Source organism: Culex pipiens, unplaced genomic scaffold (genome assembly GCF_016801865.2).
Source record: "Culex pipiens pallens isolate TS unplaced genomic scaffold, TS_CPP_V2 Cpp_Un0072, whole genome shotgun sequence".
NCBI lineage: Eukaryota > Metazoa > Arthropoda > Insecta > Diptera > Culicidae > Culex > Culex pipiens.
The window spans coordinates 1-20,081 of NW_026292889.1; the positions used below are offsets into that span (position 1 = coordinate 1).

Below are 20,081 nucleotides of genomic sequence, written 5' to 3' on the forward strand. Positions count from 1 at the left end.
TAAATCCGTATAGGCAATCAAACGTCATAATTACCCCCCACTAGAGGGCGCTGAAACTTGGGGTGATGTTTTCATTATAACCTACAGCGAGTAAATTGGATTGAAATTTGAAATCGTTTTATTTCATCATGAAATCGACATTAGTAGCAAATTATACCATTTTCAGGTAAGAAATAAATAGCTTGATTGATATAAACGAAAATATTTTTGTGATGGCCGATTTAACCTGTTCATTATCTGATTCAAAATAAGGGAATGTTTTAATCAACCAAAATCTAACTAATCAATTGATAATGTAGATTATTCAAGTGGAAGAATATTTTTTAAAGTCACTTCTACCATAAAAGCAAAGCTCTGCTTGAAAAATGTTAATTGGAATGATTTTCAAAATTTGCAATCTAACCTCATTCTCGCGTTTTCAATCCGGATCTCAGAATGTTCAATGAAAAAGGCAACTTAGCATAAAAATCAAAAAGTCAATCGATAGAACTTTTTATTTCTTACCACCTGTTAACTTTATTTTGTTCCAAAAGATCAATTTTCTTTTAAAAAACATTAAAATAGTTTTCACTCGCCTTTGCACTTATCGCGCAAAAACGTAAACGTAACCTTGCACCAAAGTTCTCCTACTCGAATGTAGGTGGCGAATCTAGTTTTCAGCTTTGGTTTTGGGGGCCTATGGGAGAGTCCAAAAACTTAAATTTTGGTCCAATATTGATAGAGCATCTTAATCTCTGGACAAAAACCTATCGTTTGAAGATAATACACACCTGATCGAATCAGTTTTTGTATTGATTCCAAGTGATTTTAGAAAACTTGTTCAAAAAAGTGACTTTATCAGTAAATCGAATAGGGGGGGGGGGGGGTTTAAGAATGTCTAAATGATCCTAAAATTTTGCAGAACTTGATTTGAACAAATCTGTAATTTCTGCGACCGAAAACATCGTTCTACCTTTTTTAAAACAACTTCCTCCGCGGAATTTTTGGCGATTTTTTTTTACACGCGAAAAAAGGTTGGAACGATGTTATTGATCGCAAAAATTACAGATTTGATCAAATTAAGTTCTGCAATGTTCTAGAATCATCTAGACATCCTAACAAATCACTGGAAAGAAGAATCATCTTGATTGGTTGAGTTATGCCCGAGAACCATTGAGTTGAAGTTACCGTTCCGACTTTTTTGGAGCCTTGGGCGTTGGAATGTTAAGAAGTGAGCACCTGAAATTCCTCGACATGACCTCAAAATGGGACAGGCTAATGTAGAACCTTCATTAAATTTTGAACAACTTTCCCGAAGACACCATATTTTTAGGATTTTTTGCTGTAAAGTTATTAGCTTCCGAAACGGACCCTTTTTGCGCAGACGGCTCTAAGGGGCTAAATAGGAACAATTATTTTTGAAAGCACGTGCGTACGCGCTTGCCTGCCTGCCTGCCTGGCAGTGCGTTTATTATGTTGCCCCTTTGAGCGGACTGCGCAAAAATGGTCCAAGAATTGATAAAGATTGGACGAATATTGCGCCCTCCACAGGTAAAAAACTGAAACAGTGGCTTTTCTCCATACATTTTGAGGATTTTTCCCATACAAACTTCAAGCGATTAGAGGGAGGGGTTCCCGTGGTCAGAATGAGTTCAAATTTGGAATTTAGCCTAGTGATGGGTCAATCTTTCATTTCAGGGGGTAGCCCCAAAAAAGCCCGGATTTGGACCACCCTATGAGACACTCTACGAAAATCAATACTTTTCTAGCAAAGCATCATGTTTTTGTGTTGTACCATTGCAGGTGCCAGTTTCATTGTGAGCCAGTTTCATCTAAATAATTAATGATTTTTTTTTTTCAATTGTGGTACATTTAATTTCAAAAACAAAACCATATACTTCTAAAACATGTAGACAGCAGCTGTAACGTTTTCCAAGATTTCGAAATGATTGACAAACAAAAAAAGTTCGGACGGTGTCGAAATCAACACAACTGGATTCGTTCTTTATCAGGTAATAAATCAAATTAATCTTTGTGATTTTCTTACATTTTTCAGTTTTATACTTTCCAGAAATCCTCCTCCTTAATCATGCTTCACGAGAGTTTTATTCATGTTAATTCATAATTTTTAACACGGTAATGTATCATACACTTTTTCTTAAGTGTTACTTACAAGATCAATTTCAATTTCCTGCTAGCTCTGCAGGATTGCGTGTCGTTCTTGCTATGTCCTGTGAGCTGATTTGCTAATGATTATTTGGGATGAAATCTTATTTCAATAAATAACCAGGTAGCAGTTATTGGTCAGCGCGCCCGAGTGCTTCTAGGAGATGCGGCGAATAAAGCTAATTCAGGTAATCTCAAATACTTAAAACTTTAAAATTCGATATCTCTGGAACGAAACATATTCCTTTCTGTCGATAAGTGATTTTTATGTTTTATTGATAAAGATTGGACGAATATTGCGCCCTCCACAGGTAAAAAACTGAAACAGTGGCTTTTCTCCATACATTTTGAGGATTTTTCCCATACAAACTTCAAGCGATTAGAGGGAGGGGTTCCCGTTGTCAGAATGAGTTCAAATTTGGAATTTAGCCTAGTGATGGGTCAATCTTTCATTCCAGGGGGTAGCCCCAAAAAAGCCCGGATTTGGACCACCCTATGAGACACTCTACAAAAATCAATACTTTTCTAGCAAAGGCATCATGTTTTACAACACAAAAACATGATGCTTTGCTAGAAAAGTATTGATTTTCGTTGCAGGTAACTTGCCTTGAACATATTAAAGTATTTTTTCCAACTTGAATCTGTAATTTACAAAAGTTATACTTAAAAGTATTTAAATTTCGTAAAATCCATATATTTATAAAAAAACACTTTATAATTTTGGTAAAATAGAGTTAAAACTCAATAAATATGGCAATAATTACTTTCAATTCATGTTTTGAAAGATTTACATAGATTTTGAAAAGTTTAATGAAGGAAAATCAAAGTGTCTCATTGTTACCCATGGGTTGAAAGAAGTGGGAAACGATGAATTTTGGTCAAACCCAGCGATGGAATAATCACCATCAAAAGAAAATCATTGGAAGTTCATCAAGAAAAATAATCCGAAGGGAGTATGGCTCTTCTCTCTCGCGCACGAATGATCGGTAAAAAGAATCTAAAAAACTCATCATCTTGATTATTCGGCGGAATTTCATTTTCACTACTACACTAGCAAGTGTAATGTCACACGTCGAAATATGACCTGTCACATTTTGTAGATGGGCAATGTGCGTAAACAAAGTGAAATAAATGTTTTTAGGTGGTGCTAACAAGGAAATTCATAAAAAATCATCAGCAGATTGATTTTCTCGGAGATGTTCGGTTTTATTCTCAGTGATTTGCATCCTCTCTCTTTCGCGGGTGAAGAAAGTTTGCAAACAAAATTGATTTTTTTGCGATTATTCCATCCCTGGTCAAACCTAATGAAAGGACATTGTAGCCCAACTCATTCCCTATGGAAGTGACGAATGACCTCTCTAGGTTAAAGTCACGTTAATAAAATAAACAACAACATTCCCTATGGAGCATCGAAAGAAACCTGAAGAAATATAAATTTAGTGTCAGCCTACGAGCGAAAAAGTAATTTTTGTCCATAATTTACTTTTACACCCCAGAATCAAACATTTATGAATAACTTTTCAAGGGAGCGCCCATAACCAAAGCCACTATTATGGTAGACGTGTAGACACACCTTTCCCCCAAATATGAGCCTGATTGGTTGAAACTACGACTTGTAAGAGCCATTTTATCATTGTTCCCCGTGTCTCATTTATGACTACTCTACCCTGTCTCCGGTTTTGTTGAACAAAGTAATGCATAGTTTTAGTTTTTTCTATAAGTGCACATGATTTTGAATCAATCTGTAAAGTAATGAAAATGTATATGGGTCTGGGTCATTCCATCTGAAGCGGAACAGCATTTGAAAATTACCATCTCCGATTCTGCTTAAATTTGGCAGAGCTGTTGAGACTATCAAAACATGCAAAAATCCCGAATTTCATCCAAATCGGACCACCCCTTCCATTTTTGTACCCTCCCGAAAAATCGACTTTTTGGCGATTTTTGAGCGAACCCCTTATCTTCAAACGACGATAACTCAGAAACCACAAATCTTAGAGGGTCGGTCTTAGACTCAATTTTGTAGGAAATTGGACGTAGAATCCATTTCCGTGATCAAAATTTAGATTAAAATATATTTCTTACCTGTATTGCGCAATTGAAAACTTTATAAGGCCGTATCTCAAAACAGCCCTATTTATTGTTCTAAATTTGACCTCACCATCGTATTCCCCGGCCAATTTTACATTAGAATCACTTATCGACAGAAAGGAATATGTTTCGTTCCAGAATTATCGAATTTTAAAGTTTTAAGAATGTAAGATTACCCACATCATCTACACATGCCGCATCTGCTAGAAGCCCTCAGTCGTGCTGATCTATAATTACTACCTGGTGTTCTGTAAGATGAATTATTTTTATAATTTTATACGATTTTGAGATAATCAATACCTTGAACAATCTATTTTTTTAAGGAATATTTATTGGGTAATTTTCAATGCACTGTTTTTCCTGATCTCAGTGTTATTGAACCATATTAAGTAAAATTTGAACTTATTATATTTATTTGCAAATGCTATAGAGTTTATATAATACAATATTCAAAAATTTATCATTATTCATCGATTATTTTTATATTTCCCCTTATTCCTCATTTCTTCCCACTTTATCAAATTATTTCTCTTATTTCTTCTTTTATTTTAAAAGAGATCAAATGTAGAGCTGGCTGTAGTAGATGAAATAATTCTCATGGGTTCTAGAGCTTTTGCCAAGTGCGGTAGTGAAACCGCGGTGTAGGGGTAAGCGTGATTGCCTCTCACCCAGTCGGCCTGGGTTCGATCCCAGACGGTCCCGGTGGCATTTTTCGAGACGAGATTTGTCTGATCACGCCTTTCGTCGGACGGGAAGTAAATGTTGGCCCCGGACTAACCTCTAATGGTTAGGTCGTTAGCTCATTCCAGGTGTAGGAGTCGTCTCCCTGGGTCCTGCCTCGGTGGAGTCGCTTGTAGGCAGTTGGACTAACAATCCAAAGGTCGTCAGTTCGAATCCCGAGGTGGATGGAAACTAAGGTGTAAAAAGAGGTTTGCAATTGCCTCAACAATCAAGCCTTCGAACACCTAGTTTCGAGTAAGAATCTCGCAATCGAGAACGCCAAGGCAATGCTGTAGAGCGAATAATTTGATTTGATTTTTTTTATTTTTTGGTAGTGAAATAGTGCCGTTCAGCAAAAACCCCTAAATCTGCATTACGGTTTGAAAGATTGATCATATTAACGGTGCACATCAACTAGAGCTTTTGCACCCAGATTTTTGTTACAGACATTTTAGTATCTTCAAAACTACGGGTACTATCGAAATATTTTTTTATTCATCCCCTAAAGTACTGTCCACCAAGTAATTTACAGCAATGTATCATTAATTTTACAGTCCCGTAGTTGCAGGATTGGGTTCGTAAGTTTGACAATTTTGGTATAAGAAGACAACAACTTCCTTCGTTGCTGTGCACCCTTAAACCGTATTTTTATATTGTGAGCCAGTTTCATCTAAATAATTAATGATTTTTTTTTCAATTGTGGTACATTTAATTTCAAAAACAAAACCATATACTTCTGATACATGTGGACAGCAGCTGTAACGTTTTCCAAGATTTCGAAATGATTGACAAACAAAAAAAGTTCGGACGGTGTCGAAATCAACACCACTGGATTCGTTTTTTATCAGGTAATAAATCAGATTAATCTTTGTGATTTTCTTACATTTTTCAGTTTTATACTTTCCAGAAATCCTCCTCCTTAATCATGCTTCACGAGAGTTTTATTCATGTTAATTCATAATTTTTAACACGGTAATGTATCATACACTTTTTCTTAAGTGTTACTTACAAGATCAATTTCAATTTCCTGCTAGATCTGCAGGAATGCGTGTCGTTCTTGCTATGTCCTGTGAGCTAATTTGCTAATGATTATTTGGGATGAAATCTTATTTCAATAAATAACCAGGTAGCAGTTATTGGTCAGCGCGCCCGAGTGCTTCTAGGAGATGCGGCGAATAAAGCTAATTCAGGTAATCTCAAATACTTAAAACTTTAAAATTCGATATCTCTGGAACGAAACATATTCCTTTCTGTCGATAAGTGATTTTTATGTAAAATTGGCCGAAGAAAACGATGGTGAGGTCAAATTAAAAAAAATAAATAGGGCTGTTTTGAGATACGGCCTTTTAAAGTTTTCTATTGCGCAATACAGGTAGAAAATATATTTTAATCTAAATTTTGATCACGGAAATAGATTCTACGTCCAATTTCCTTCAAAATTGAGTCCAAGATCCTCTAAGATTTGTGGTTCCTGAGTTATCGTCGTTTGAAGATAGGGGTTTTGCTTAAAAATCCTTAAAAAAGTCGATTTATCGGGAGGGTACAAAAATGGAGGGGGTGGTCCGATTTGGATGAAATTCGGGATTTTTGCATGTTTTGATAGTCTCAACAGCTCTGCCAAATTTGAGCCGAATCGGAGATGGTAATTTTCAAATTTGTATTTTTTCTTGCACACTTCAGGTGGAATGACCCATTAGGGTGTAATATGGTTGTATGGAAAAAAATAAAGTTGTCCAAATTTGGCTAGCACAGCATTATTTTAGTTCCTTTTGGGGTCCTAAACAACTGCCCAAAGATTGGGAACGATTGGTTTAGTCCTCACTTTGCGCAAAGCGATTCAATTTTCCATACAAATTTGTATGGGAAAAATATTTTTTTTTAATTTTGATATTTAAAAAATCCACGTTTCACGCTATATCAAAACCGGATTCATATTCGGATGCTCTGGAAAGTGCTCTACAACTTTCCCGAAGAGAGTATGGTGCTAACTTGCTCCTATAAAAAGATACAGCGTCCTCAAAACTCGTCTAAAACGTGATTTTCGATCAAAAAACACGTTTTAGACGAGTTTTGAATACGCTATATCTTTTTATAGGAGCAAGTTAGCACCATACTCTCTTCGGGAAAGTTGTAGAGCACATTTCGGAGCATCCGATTATGAATCCGGTTTTAGTATAGCGTGAAACTTGGATTTTTTAAATATTAAAATTAAAAAAAATGATTTTTCCCATACAAATTTGTATGGAAAATTGAATCGCTTTGCGCAAAGTGAGGACTAAACCAATCGTTCCCAAACTTTGGGGAGTTGTTTAGGACCCCAAAAGGAACTAAAATAATGCTGTGCTGGAAAATCGATTTTGATATTACACCCTAATGACCCATATGAGACATTTAAGCAGAATAGCTGTAGAGTGCTATGAGGGTAGATGAGTACTTACTTGAAAGGCTGTCTACCACGCTGTTTAGTAATTTTATCGAAGCAGGTTTTCAGATGATTAACCCACACCAGAGCTTGCTCGCTATGCTTTGCCAACACAAATAAGATATCACCAGCTGCATCTGCTGCATTGCCACCTTTAAAACCAGAACATAAAAATATCATCACTAAAAGTTCTTTTCGGAAAATATCTTTCTGGAGATATAGGCATGATTATTCAATTGTGTCTTTCGTCTCTCATATAGATTTAAGACCTTTTCACTTACGCTATATTATTGTTTAAAACATTTACGTGGCAAATTCAATGGATTTTTTTTTTTTAGATAACTGTGTATCGTCATCAGGGGCGAATCAGGACACATGAAGAGAATTGGGACAGCTGTTTTAGCCTGGGTCTTGCACTATATTTTGATATTATTTTTATTGATTTCGGTTAGAAAAGATACAGATCAACTAAATTAGTGAATTGATTTCCTGATCTGAAGCTTTTACAATATGTAAAAAAAGTATTTACACCCCTTGGGTGCACATTTTGTGATGAAACATGTAAAAAATTTAAAGTTTGACAGGAACCTAGTACTACGTTTTGTTCAAAAACTCATGCCAAACATTTTGCTACAAAAAGCTCATGAAAAGATGTTTTCTATAAAAAGTTATATAACAAATACTATTACGAAAATAAAAAAGGTGCAAAAAAAGTATGTACACCTTTCGAAAAATTAACATAAATAATGTTATTTGTTGACAAATCACCATAAATCCAGTCTCCCAACTCCAAATAGGCATCCTTGACTGATTAAAAAAAGAATTTGGATTGAATATAAAGTTTACTAACTACTTAGTATAAAAGTTTATATAACTCTGGAAATTCTATATAAAACTTATCTAAACTTAATTTTGCAAACTTTTAATTCAACTAAATGTCAATATAGTACCATATAATTGCTAAATAAACATTTTGGAGTGGGTATAACACCGTTTTGGGGGAATTTGTATCGATAGAATAGATTTTTCGTTGGAATTTCGTACCAACCCGGAATTACGTCGTAGGAAAATCCACTGGCATCCGAACCGGTCCACGATTTACAAGTCAACCTATGTGGAATCGGAAAGGGCATAAAATTTCCGATCTTTTGATACCCAAACATCTAGGTTTTCTTTAAAACCTACGTTTCTAAATACCTGGACAAAAAGTAAGTGAGCAATTCTCTACGAAATCGGTCTTTTTTCTTCAATTTTAATTTTTGTATTTTTTAATCCGGCTGAAACTTTTTTGGTGCCTTTGGTATGCCCAAAGAAGCCATTTTGCATCATTAGTTTGTCCATATAATTTTCCATACAAATTTGGCAGCTGTCCATACAAAAATGATGTATGAAAATTCAAAAATCTGTATCTTTTGAAGGAATTTTTTGATCGATTTGGTGTCTTCGGCAAAGTTGTAGGTATGGATACGGACTACACTGGAAAAAAATGATACACGGTAAAAAAATTTGGTTAATTTTTTATTTAACTTTTTATCACTAAAACATGATTTGCAAAAAAACACTATTTTTATTTTTTTTTATTTTTTGATATGTTTTAGAGGACATAAAATGCCAACTTTTCAGAAATTTTCAGGTTGTGCAAAAAATCTTTGAACGAGTTATGAATTTTTTAATCAATACTGATTTTTTCAAAAAATCGAAATATTGGTCGCAAAAATTTTTCAACTTCATTTTTCGATGTAAAATCAAATTTGCAATCGAAAAGTACTTTAGTAAAATTTTGATAAAGTGCACCGTTTTCAAGTTAAATCCATATTAAGGTGACTTTTTTGAAAATAGTCGCAGTTTTTCATTTTTTAAAATTAGTGCACATGCTTGCACACTTTTGGAAAAAATATTTTTGAAAAGCTGAGAAAATTCTCTATATTTTGCTTCTTCGGACTTTGTTGATACGATCTTTAGTTGCTGAGATATTGCAATGCAAAGGTTTAAAAACAGGAAAATTGATGTTTTCTCAGTCTCACCCAAACAGCCCACCATTTTTCAATGTCGATATCTCAGCAACTAATGGTCCGATTTTCAATGTTAATATATGAAACATTTGTAAAATTTTCCGATCTTTTCGAAAAAAATATTTTCAAAATTTTCAAATCAAGACTAACATTTTAAAAGGGCGTAATATTGAATGTTTGGCACAAATGTTTCATATATTAACATTGAAAATCGGATAATTAGTTGCTGAGATATCGATATTAGAAAATGGTGGGTTGTTTGGGTGACACTTAAAAAACATCAATTTTCCTGTTTTTAAACCTTTGCATTGCAATATCTCAGCAACTAAAGATCGTATCAACAAAGTCCGAAGAAGCAAAATATAGAGAATTTTCTCAGCTTTTCAAAAATATTTTTTCCAAAAGTGTGCAAGCATGTGCACTAATTTTAAAAAATGAAAAACTGCGACTATTTTCAAAAAAGTCACCTTAATATGGATTTAACTTGAAAACGGTGCACTTTATCAAAATTTTACTAAAGTACTTTTCGATTGCAAATTTGATTTTACATCGAAAAATGAAGTTGAAAAATTTTTGCGACCAATATTTCGATTTTTTGAAAAAATCAGTATTGATTAAAAAATTCATAACTCGTTCAAAGATTTTTTGCACAACCTGAAAATTTCTGAAAAGTTGGCATTTTATGTCCTCTAAAACATATCAAAAAATAAAAAAAAATAAAAATAGTGTTTTTTTGCAAATCATGTTTTAGTGATAAAAAGTTAAATAAAAAATTAACCAAATTTTTTTTACCGTGTATCATTTTTTTCCAGTGTAGTCCGTATCCATACCTACAACTTTGCCGAAGACACCAAATCGATCAAAAAATTCCTTCAAAAGATACAGATTTTTGAATTTTCATACATCATTTTTGTATGGACAGCTGCCAAATTTGTATGGAAAATTATATGGACAAACTAATGATGCAAAATGGCTTCTTTGGGCATACCAAAGGCACCAAAAAAGTTTCAGCCGGATTAAAAAATACAAAAAAAATCGAATGACCGAAATCCTAGAGAACTGCTCAAGTTTGATCCACGAGAACAAAAATTACGAAATTCCATACATTTTTGGCAGGTTGCTCAAACGAAACCATAACAACGTCCGTTCGCTGTCACTCGAAGGCTACGTCTGGTACGCAACCAAACCGAGGGGGCTATTCGGGCCCACACATCTTCCCCCTTCTCTAAAATAATTAACAGCTCAAATAAATTATGATTACGTAGAATGTTGACGCTCATACACAAACATGTATTTTGACAAGCACCAGCTCTTGCCGATCCTGCTACATGTTGATTTCCGTTCCCGCAAACCACTAACATTCCAATAACACTTTTTCTATCTGCCTCAACAGATATGCAAACTCTTTTTTCCTATATATATTCCGTTAATCCCTAAAAATCTTTAACATTTGTATATTAAAAAGAAATACAAATTTGTTTTCTTAACTTCTATCTGAACATCCACAAGCCTCCTCTCCAGGCCTCTTCAGTGAACATCCACAAGCCTCACCTCCAGGTCTCTTCAGTGAACATCCACAAGCCTCCTCTCCAGGCCTTTTCAGTGGATATTCACAAGCCATCTCTCCGCCAGGCCTATTCAGTGGATATTCATAAGCCATCTCTCCGCCAGGCCTATTCGGTGAACATCCACAAGCCATCACTCCGCCAGGCCTATTCAGTGGACATTCACAAGCCTCCCCTCCAGGTCTCTTCAGTGAACATCCACAAGCCTCCTCTCCAGGCCTTTTCAGTGGACATTCACAAGCCATCTCTCCGCCAGGCCTATTCAGTGAACATCCACAAGCCTCCTCTCCAGGCCTTTTCAGTGGACATTCATAAGCCATCTCTCCGCCAGGCCTATTCAGTGAACATCCACAAGCCTTCACTCTGCCAGGCCTATTCAGTGGACATTCACAAGCCTCCCCTCCAGGCCTCTTCAGTGAACATCCACAAGCCTCCTTCCCGGGCCTATTCGTGGATATTCACAAGCCATCTCTCCGCCAGGCCTATTCAGTGGATATTCATAAGCCATCTCTCCGGGCCTATTCAGGGAACATCCACAAGCCATCACTCCGCCAGGCCTATTCAGTGGACATTCACAAGCCTCCCCTCCAGGCCTCTTCAGTGAACATCCACAAGCCTCCTTCCCGGGCCTATTCGTGGATATTCACAAGCCATTTCTCCGCCAGGCCTATTCAGTGAACATCCACAAGCCTCCTCTCCAGGCCTTTTCAGTAGATATTCACAAGCCATCTCTCCGCCAGGCCTATTCAGTGAACATCCACAAGCCTTCACTCTGCCAGGCCTATTCAGTGGACATTCACAAGCCTCCCCTCCAGGCCTCTTCAGTGAACATCCACAAGCCTCCTCTCCAGGCCTTTTCAGTGGACATTCACAAGCCATTTCTCCGCCAGGCCTATTCAGTGAACATCCACAAGCCATCACTCCGCCAGGCCTATTCAGTGGACATTCACAAGCCTCCTCTCCAGGCCTCTTCAGTGAACATCCACAAGCCTCCTCCCCAGGCCTTTTCAGTGGACATTCACAAGCCATTTCTCCGCCAGGCCTATTCAGTGAACATCCACAAGCCATCATTCCGCCAGGCCTATTCAGTGGACATTCACAAGCCTCCTCTCCAGGCCTCTTCAGTGAACATCCACAAGCCTCGCCTCCAGGTCTCTTCAGTGAACATCCACAAGCCTCCTCTCCAGGCCTTTTAAGTGGATATTCACAAGCCATCTCTCAAAAATCGAGTTTGTAATCATCCAGAACTTGCAGACATTTAATTGCTGCAGTACTGACTTAGAAGAGAATTTGGGGACCCTGTCATCAAACGTCAACAACAGCCAACTTTATAGGCGACGTGCTCGCCTCGTAGTTCAAACCCTTTCTCCATTTGGCACTTGTAGCGGCCAAATTCACGACCCACGACAACGGGCGACTGTACTTTACCACGATCCGGGAAAACCGGAATATTCACCAATTCTCTTGGGTACCTCAGCATTCAGCGGAAACAAAACTAAATCGCACCAAAAACATACCTTATTTGCCGGCCAACCCAACCGTCCCGTTCTTTCCTCGCGCACTTCCTTTACTACGAAATCCATTCTACACTGGGGGATTCCTGGCAACCAACTTTTGACGAGAAAAAAAAATCCTCCTGGCAGGATCGCCATTGTGGAGAAGTCAGTTAGTTGGTGGAATCACCACAGCGTGACGATCACCTTGCTTCCTCGACCGTTGCTTTATGAAAGAGGACGACGGCTGACTTTGTCCCGCGAACTGTCAGATCTATTTGGCTGCGTCCGTTCGCTGTCACTCGAAGGCATCTGGTACGCAACCAAACCGAGGGGGCTATTCGGGCCCACACAGTATTTCCAGAGATATAGCGATTTTAGTGTTTTTCGTCTTATTTTTACCCTATTTTTTCCTATAAAATTTTTAGATTTATACAAAATCATATACTGAACATCAAATTCAAAGTCCCGGCCCATTCTCGATCGTAAGCATTTGGTATGAATTGTATTCGAGTAAATTTTGGTATTGATCAGATGGTTGGTTCAAAAGTTATAGCTGTATGATTTTTCTTTATATGCAGAGTAAATTTCTCAAAAAAGGTAAGGGGTCATTCAGAATAATTCTCCCCAAGGATTTATTTGTAATTTCACTTAAATTTATCTTTCTAACTGAGTGTTCACGACTCGATCAAACTTCTCAGCAAATTTTACATTGATTGGATTCCGCACTTTTATTTGAGAGCGTTTGACTTTTTTTGCCTTTTTACAAAAGAAAGGTTTAAGGTTTGCTTTTGGAAAAACGCTTTTTTCAGAAACCTAAAAAAATTCGTGCACGGCGAGGATTCGTCCCAGGAATAAATCCTATTACTAAATTGAAGGTTTAGATGCGCTCTTTCGATTGAATTTTGGCCCGAAACCCGTAACTCAAAGTCTGATTTTTGAGAGCTCTTTTTCTGAAATACATGGCCGATGTCTGTATCCGCTCTTAAAAATTTGTGTCTTCCATCACTGGAAAACTGCTCGTAAAACCCACAATTTTTAAAAGCCAGATCTGTAGCCGTGGGGTCGGAGACGAACATTTTATTTTTCGATTCACAATTTTCGACCAGTAAATGTGGTCAAAGCTATTTTTAGAGGTATTTTTTGGACTATTTTACAGATAACACTATCAAATTTAAAGAATTCAGCTTCAAACAAAAAGCCATTCGAAAACATGCGCCATAAACTGTTTGGGCCCAAAATTTGAAGCTTTTCCAAAATGTATTTCCAGAGATATAGCAATTTTAGTGTTTTTCGTCTTATTTTTACCCTATTTTTTCCTATTAAATTTTTGGATGTATACAAAATCATATACTGAACATCATATTCGAAGTCCCGGCTCGTTCTCGCTTGAAAGCTCGACAAGTCGTCAAGTCGAAGCTTCAACGCCAGCGCTTTTACGCTTGCGCGTTTTACGCTGCGCGTGAAAGTGTTCTTTCTGGCTTCTCATAATTGATCGACAAAGTGCAATAGCGATACATATTTTTTTAAGTTAATCATAGACTAACATTATAGACTGAGTACCCTTTATTTTTTGTCTAATAATGTCAATCCAATATGTTTTTCTTAGTTAAAAAGTCATCCCAGCTTCTTTGCCATTCAGCCATGGTGGCTATCCTGGCCGAAGCACGGTGGCCCTCGACCCTTCTTAGCTCGTAGCATCGCATGTCTTCTCGGACAAGCAGTCCAATCGGTACCATGCTAGCTAGAACGCAGGCCGCCTCTGCTGATGCGGTGCGGTACGCGCTGCATACCCTAGGGCAAAGCAGCCTGTAGACGCTCGTAACCTTCTGGAGGTAAGTCTTTGCTTCTAGGGCGGCGCCCCATGCCGGCGCTCCATAGCGGAGAACGGAGGTAACTACGCTCGCCAGCAGACGCCTTTTACTACTCTTGACCGCCGAGCTATTCCCCATCATGCGAGATAGGGATGCTATCGCTTTCATTGCTTTCTCGCAGACCTACGCAATATGACTGTTAAAGCTCAATTTATCATCCACCCGGATACCCAGGTATAGTAATGATCTCTTGGAGTCGATTGTACAGTTTCCTGCCCTGACGTTAATGCACTGTGCAGACTTGAAGTTGTTCACGGCAACCACCTCAGTATTTTGATGCGCCAGCCCTAGATGGTGTATACCCATCCATTCTTCGATTGTCCGTATTGCTTCGGTTGCTCGTACCTCGACTTGGAGCTGCGACTCACCAAGCACCATCAGGACGATGTCGTCGGCAAAGCCAACTATGCTAACGCCCGTCGGAAACTGTAGAGTCAGCACCCCGTCGTACATACCATTCCACAACCCAGGACCGATCAAGGAGCCTTGTGGGACCCCCGCCGTGATGATCAGTTCGCGAAGACCCTCGTCCGTCTCGTAGAGAAGGACTCGGTTTTCGAAGTAGCTTTTGAGCAACTTGCACAGGTAGTTGGGGACACGAAATCTATGGAGAGATCTCGCAATGGCGTCCCAACTAGCGCTATTGAAAGCATTCTTGACATCTAGAGTGATGATGGCACAGAAGCGCATCCCTCGACGCTTTGGTTCAACGGCAATCTTGGCTTTCTCGAGGACAGCTCTGATCGCGTCGACCGTGGACCTCCCTTTCCTAAAGCCAAATTGTTGGTCCGAAAGACCCCTCTCTAAATAGATCGTTAGTCTGTTCAGAATAACTCTCTCAAGCAACTTGCCAGCGGTGTCTATGAGACAAATGGGCCTATACGCGGATGGGTCGCCGGGTGGCTTCCCCGGCTTCGGCAACAGGACTAGCCTTTGTCGCTTCCACCGATCCGGAAAGATCCCCGAGTCCATGCACTTCTGGAGAGCCGACCTGAACATGTCCGGGTTTTCCTCTATCGCCAGTTTAAGGACCTGGTTGGGGATCCCATCGGGCCCCGGTGCCTTATTCGCTTTGAGGGCTGATGCGGCTTTGATAAGTTCCTCATTCGTGATGCTGGATTCATCTTCCGTCAACCCCTCATGGTAATAGGGGGTCGTTGGCCAGGGCTGAACCTCGTGGTGAGGAAACAACCCGTCAATGATTCGTGACATCATTTCAGGTGAACGATCAATGGCAACCGCGCCACTCTTTAGCTTAGCCATAACAATCCGATAGGCGTTACCCCATGGTGCATTGTTGGCTTCCTGACAGAGGTTGCCGAAGCAGTTCCTCTTGCTCTCCTTTATTGCCTTGCATAAGGTAGCTTTAGCGATTTTGTAGATCACCCGCCTGGCTTCCCTCTGCTCGTCGAAGCGAGCTCGTTGGAGTTTCCTCCGGGCCCTCAGACAGGCCGCACGTATGGCCGCTATATCGTCGTTCCACCAGTAAACTGGGGTCCGCGCGTTTCGTGGCTTTGCTTGCCTCGGCATTGCTGCATCACAGGCGCCCACTAGGATGGTCATTAGTCCGTCGCAGTCGAGTTCTAGAATGTCCCGAGTGGCACTTTCTCTTCTCAGCGCTTCAACAAAGACCTCACTTGTCAGGGTCGATGTCTTCCACCGGCACACTTGGTGCGGTGCCGGTTGTGCAGGACGTGGGGCCACACGGCAGATCCGAAACGTTACCGCTTGATGATCGCTGTGAGTGTAGCCCTCGTCCACTTTCCAGTCCATGCTTGCCAGAAGGCTGGGACTACAGAAAGTAACGTCAACAATCGACGAGACTCCGTTCCTACGGAACGTGCTCGCAGATCCCTCGTTGGCTAGATCAACGTTTAGCCTGGCTAGTGCCTCGAGTAGGTCCTGGCCTCTGCGGTTTGACTCGCGGCTACCCCACTGTGTGGACCACGCGTTGAAGTCGCCAGCCACCACTGCAGGGCTTTTGCCTGTAAGCGCATCCGTCAGTCTATCCAGCATTCTGTCGAACCTGTCTATAGACCACCTCGGAGGAGCGTAGCAGCTGCAGTAGAAGACTCCGTTAACCTTAGCGATCACGAAGCCCTCCTCTGCTGCTACTAGCTCCTGAATTGGGAACTGACCCGTCACCCAGATTGCCGCAGCCTTGGGTGGGTCGCTCAACCAATTCCTGTTCCCCTCTGGAATCCGATAAGGTTCCGATAGAAGCGCTACATCACACTTCTTCTCGGCCACCGTCTGGAAGAGCAGCTGCTGAGCCGTTTCGCAGTGATTGAGATTTAACTGTATCACTTGCACGGTCTCAGCTTATCGAACGCGCTTCTGAAGCTAGGACAGGTATAGCTTCCCGTAGTATGGTTGCTCCCGTCCCCCGTGCATATTAGACACTTCGCCTTAGCTGTACAGCCCTTCGACTGATGGCCTTCGGCTCCGCATCGTCTGCACAGCTTACTGCGGTCGGGGCCCTTGCAGGCCCACGACTTGTGGCCGTACTCAAGACATCTGAAGCATACGGTTGGCCGTTCGATCGCAGACACCGGACATACTGACCAGTTAACTTTGATCTTACCCACCTTAAGCGGTATACGCACATCGAAAGGAACCGGTCAAGAAAAATTTCAAATGTGCAGCAGCGGCAGCGAAAGCAAGCCAGAGAGGGTGGAGAAAAGCCCCAAGGAAACGCTCCCTCTCCTTTGTTCTGCTGTTCGTAAAGCTGTTTCTTGACCCCTTTCCTTCCGATCTCCATACTAGCCTTTAAGCACCATGGCCGCGATTTTCGCTGGTAACTTAAAGGTAGCCGTCTGCGTGCCTTGATTGTACTTCCTCAGTTGGACGGGTGCCGAGAGGGTACCCGTGAGGCACTGTGTTGTTATGGCGTCAAGGAGGTCTTCAGCTGTCACCGTCTCATCCAAGTTCTTACACTGGAGAGTGGTTTCGGGACAGAGAGACCGGACCTTGATTTCGTCACTTCCAACACTCTCGGCAACCAGTCGAGCGTACTCGGAACTGGGCTTCACACCCTTTTTGAGGATGAGGAGAAGCTCGTTCCGGCGAGTTCGCCTTACCGACTTGGTAGCCTCCCCCAGGTCCTTAAAGTCGTCATTCGAGCGCATGTTCCGCAACAGGCTCGCGTAACTTTGCTCGTCAGCCTTAATCGCTATAGCCTCGTTCCTCAACCGGGGCTTATGCTTGGACCGGGGTTTCCTTCGATTCACAACCGTGAAGTCGTCATTAGCATTTCCTTCGACGCTCCCGTCGCCCGGGGAGCCACCTTGGGACGCCCCTTCGGGGCTGGTGACATCCTCCTGGCTACCTGGGGGCGTTTTTGGAACTGCAGGTTTGGGATTTGCGTTCTTGGCGCCACCCTTCGCCTGCTTTGGCTTCTGTCTTCCTTGGTTTTTGCTCTTGTTCTTTCCAGACTTCGATTCCAATTCCCTCTTGGCCGCTTCCTCCTTCAGGCTCTTCAGGTCTTCGCGCAGGGAGAGGATTTCCTGCTGTGCCTTCGCAAGCTCTAACGAAAGGGTCGCTTCGGCCTCTGATTGAGACTCACTCGGAGGTTGTGTGACGGCCGTCTCTCTCAGAGCTGCAACCTCGGCGGTGAGCGCCAGGTTCTGCTCGCGGAGTGCGGACACTTCGCTGTTGAGCGCAGCTTGTTCGGATGCAGACTTAGCAGATGCGAGCTCCGTGATGGTTTTGGATAATTCCTCCACCGTGGCTTGGAGCGCCGCGTTCTGCTCCCGTAGCGCTTGGAATTCGCTATGGGTTACCTGATCCTCTACTTCAATGGAAGGATGAGAGTCGTTATGGACTTCCAGGGCCATCACCCTTTGCTCCAACAACAACCTCGCCGCTTTCTCCGCACTAGCCTCCTCAACGAGGGCGTTGTACTTCGATCGCAGCTCCTTCCAGAGCTCCTCCGCATGACGCGCCAGCACCGAGAGCGACAACCCTGATCTTGTGATGTCGTTCCGGATGTTGCCGGCGTTTTGTATGAAATCGTTTAGCCTATCGACTTCCTCAATGGTGTAGTGGACGTTAGTCCGACTGTTTACCATGAGTAGGTCGCTTAGCTCAACATGCGCTCGCGCGCGTATTTCAACACTGTCTACGGTGGCAGGAACTCTCCTCCTCTTACGCTCCGTTTTGGTCAAATCTTTGACCCCCCACCTAACACGCTTGGGAATCTCCTCGATTGACTCTCTAGCGAGTTTTCTCTTGGAGGACTCCTTAGCGGATTCATCGTTGTATTCCCGCGGCGTTCCAAAAGAGAACGCGGGAACTACGGGTCCGATCGGCTGGCCCTGTTTTGATTTCTCAAGCCAGAGTGCCATCGCGACGGCCGGTTCTACTAAGGCGGGCTGGGAGGAGGTCCCCCCAGACTCCGCGTTTTCCACCGGACTTACTTCTGCAACCAATGCATCAAATGCCTCGGAACCATCGTTTATGATTTTATTTAAATTTTTCAACATTGCTGGTTCATCCCACGAGTCGCTAGGGAAATACACCGTCCGCCGCGCCATTGCCCTGCCTTAGCGCGGTAAGGGCTACAATACTGTGGGGTGCGCCCTGTTGCCCCACAGGCTACCGTTAGCGACTAGGCTGTTTTAAACCCTCCTAGCCATGAATCCCTCGACACGGATCGCTGCACATCTTGGATTTGGGTTTGTGAAGTGTGGGCCTTTGAACGCTTAAAGCGGCATTCATTCGCTTTGTCGGAAGGATTTATGTAACGGACTGGTGTGGCTTTTTGTAGGAAAACAACAACATTGCCCAAGTTGAATTCCACCACGTCCTGATCGACTTCCCGCTGTTGGTCCGGGTGCTCAGCAGTGTAAACATGCAAGAGCATACAGCTATCCGCCGACTGCAACCCGCCCGGTAGCCTCAGCTCAGCTCCCGCGGGGACCCTTCACAAGTCCCCACGGACCAGGTTAGGGGTGGCTCAAAGAAACCGGTATCCTGCTCCATCGTCGAGGTAAGCGTCTTGTCCATGTTAGGGGCGGCTTACAGCAGATAGAGTTTGGACCCCCCCCCCCTCTCCGAGCGTCTGTTCCCCAGGTTAGGGGCGGCTCGAATCAGCCTCTGTACCCCAGGTTAGGGGCGGCTGACTAATAGTCCCAGTGCCAGGGTGGGACTCTAAACAGTCCTGATACGACGGTCCTCCGGCGAGACAGGGGGTTGGTGATGGCTACACACACCCACCATAAAACTCAAGTGCAGAGAGCTCCAGATGCGAGCCGATCCAATCGCCGACCCGATTTTCGGGGATCCAGGGATTGGAAACTCGGGACGTGGAATTTCAGGTCTCTCAACTTCGATGGGAGCGACCGCATTCTTTCCAGCGAATTGCGGGTCCGCGGTCTCGAAGTCGTGGCGCTGCAGGAGGTGTGCTGGAAGGGGAAGGACCACAGAGAGTACGGGGGTTATACTATGTACTGGAGCGGTGGCAATACACACGAGCTGGGGACAGCTTTTATAGTGCTGGGCGAAATGTCGAAGCGCGTGATTGGGTGGAGGCCAGTCAACGACAGAATGTGCCGGTTGAGAATGAAGGGCCGATTCTTCAACCTGAGCATCATCAACGTGCACAGCCCGCACATGGAAAGCGACACCGATGACAAGGACACTTTCTACGAGCTTCTTGACCGTGAGTACAGGAAGTGTCCAAAACACGACGTCAAGACTGTCATCGGCGACTTAAACGCTCAAGTCGGCCAGGAGGAGGAGTTTAGACCGGTTATTGG

The 20,081-nt window shown here is 42.1% G+C and overlaps 1 protein-coding gene and 1 long non-coding RNA gene across 2 annotated transcripts; one reads left to right on the plus strand and one right to left on the minus strand.

Moving 5' to 3' along the window:
* The first annotated feature begins 687 nt into the window (after nucleotides 1-687).
* LOC128093778 (uncharacterized) lies at nucleotides 688-5,946 on the plus strand. Its single transcript, XR_008212735.1, has 2 exons — nucleotides 688-5,804; nucleotides 5,864-5,946. It is a non-coding gene; the product is annotated as an uncharacterized LOC128093778 (long non-coding RNA).
* An 8,499-nt stretch (nucleotides 5,947-14,445) lies between these two features.
* On the minus strand, nucleotides 14,446-18,857 carry LOC120430512 (uncharacterized). Its single transcript, XM_039595611.1, has 3 exons — nucleotides 17,100-18,857; nucleotides 16,731-16,910; nucleotides 14,446-16,590 (listed from the first exon to the last, which is right to left on the minus strand). The coding sequence occupies exons 1-3, from the start codon at nucleotides 18,855-18,857 to the stop codon at nucleotides 14,446-14,448; spliced, it is 4,083 nt and encodes a 1,360-aa protein (XP_039451545.1).
* Nucleotides 18,858-20,081: the final 1,224 nt, after the last annotated feature.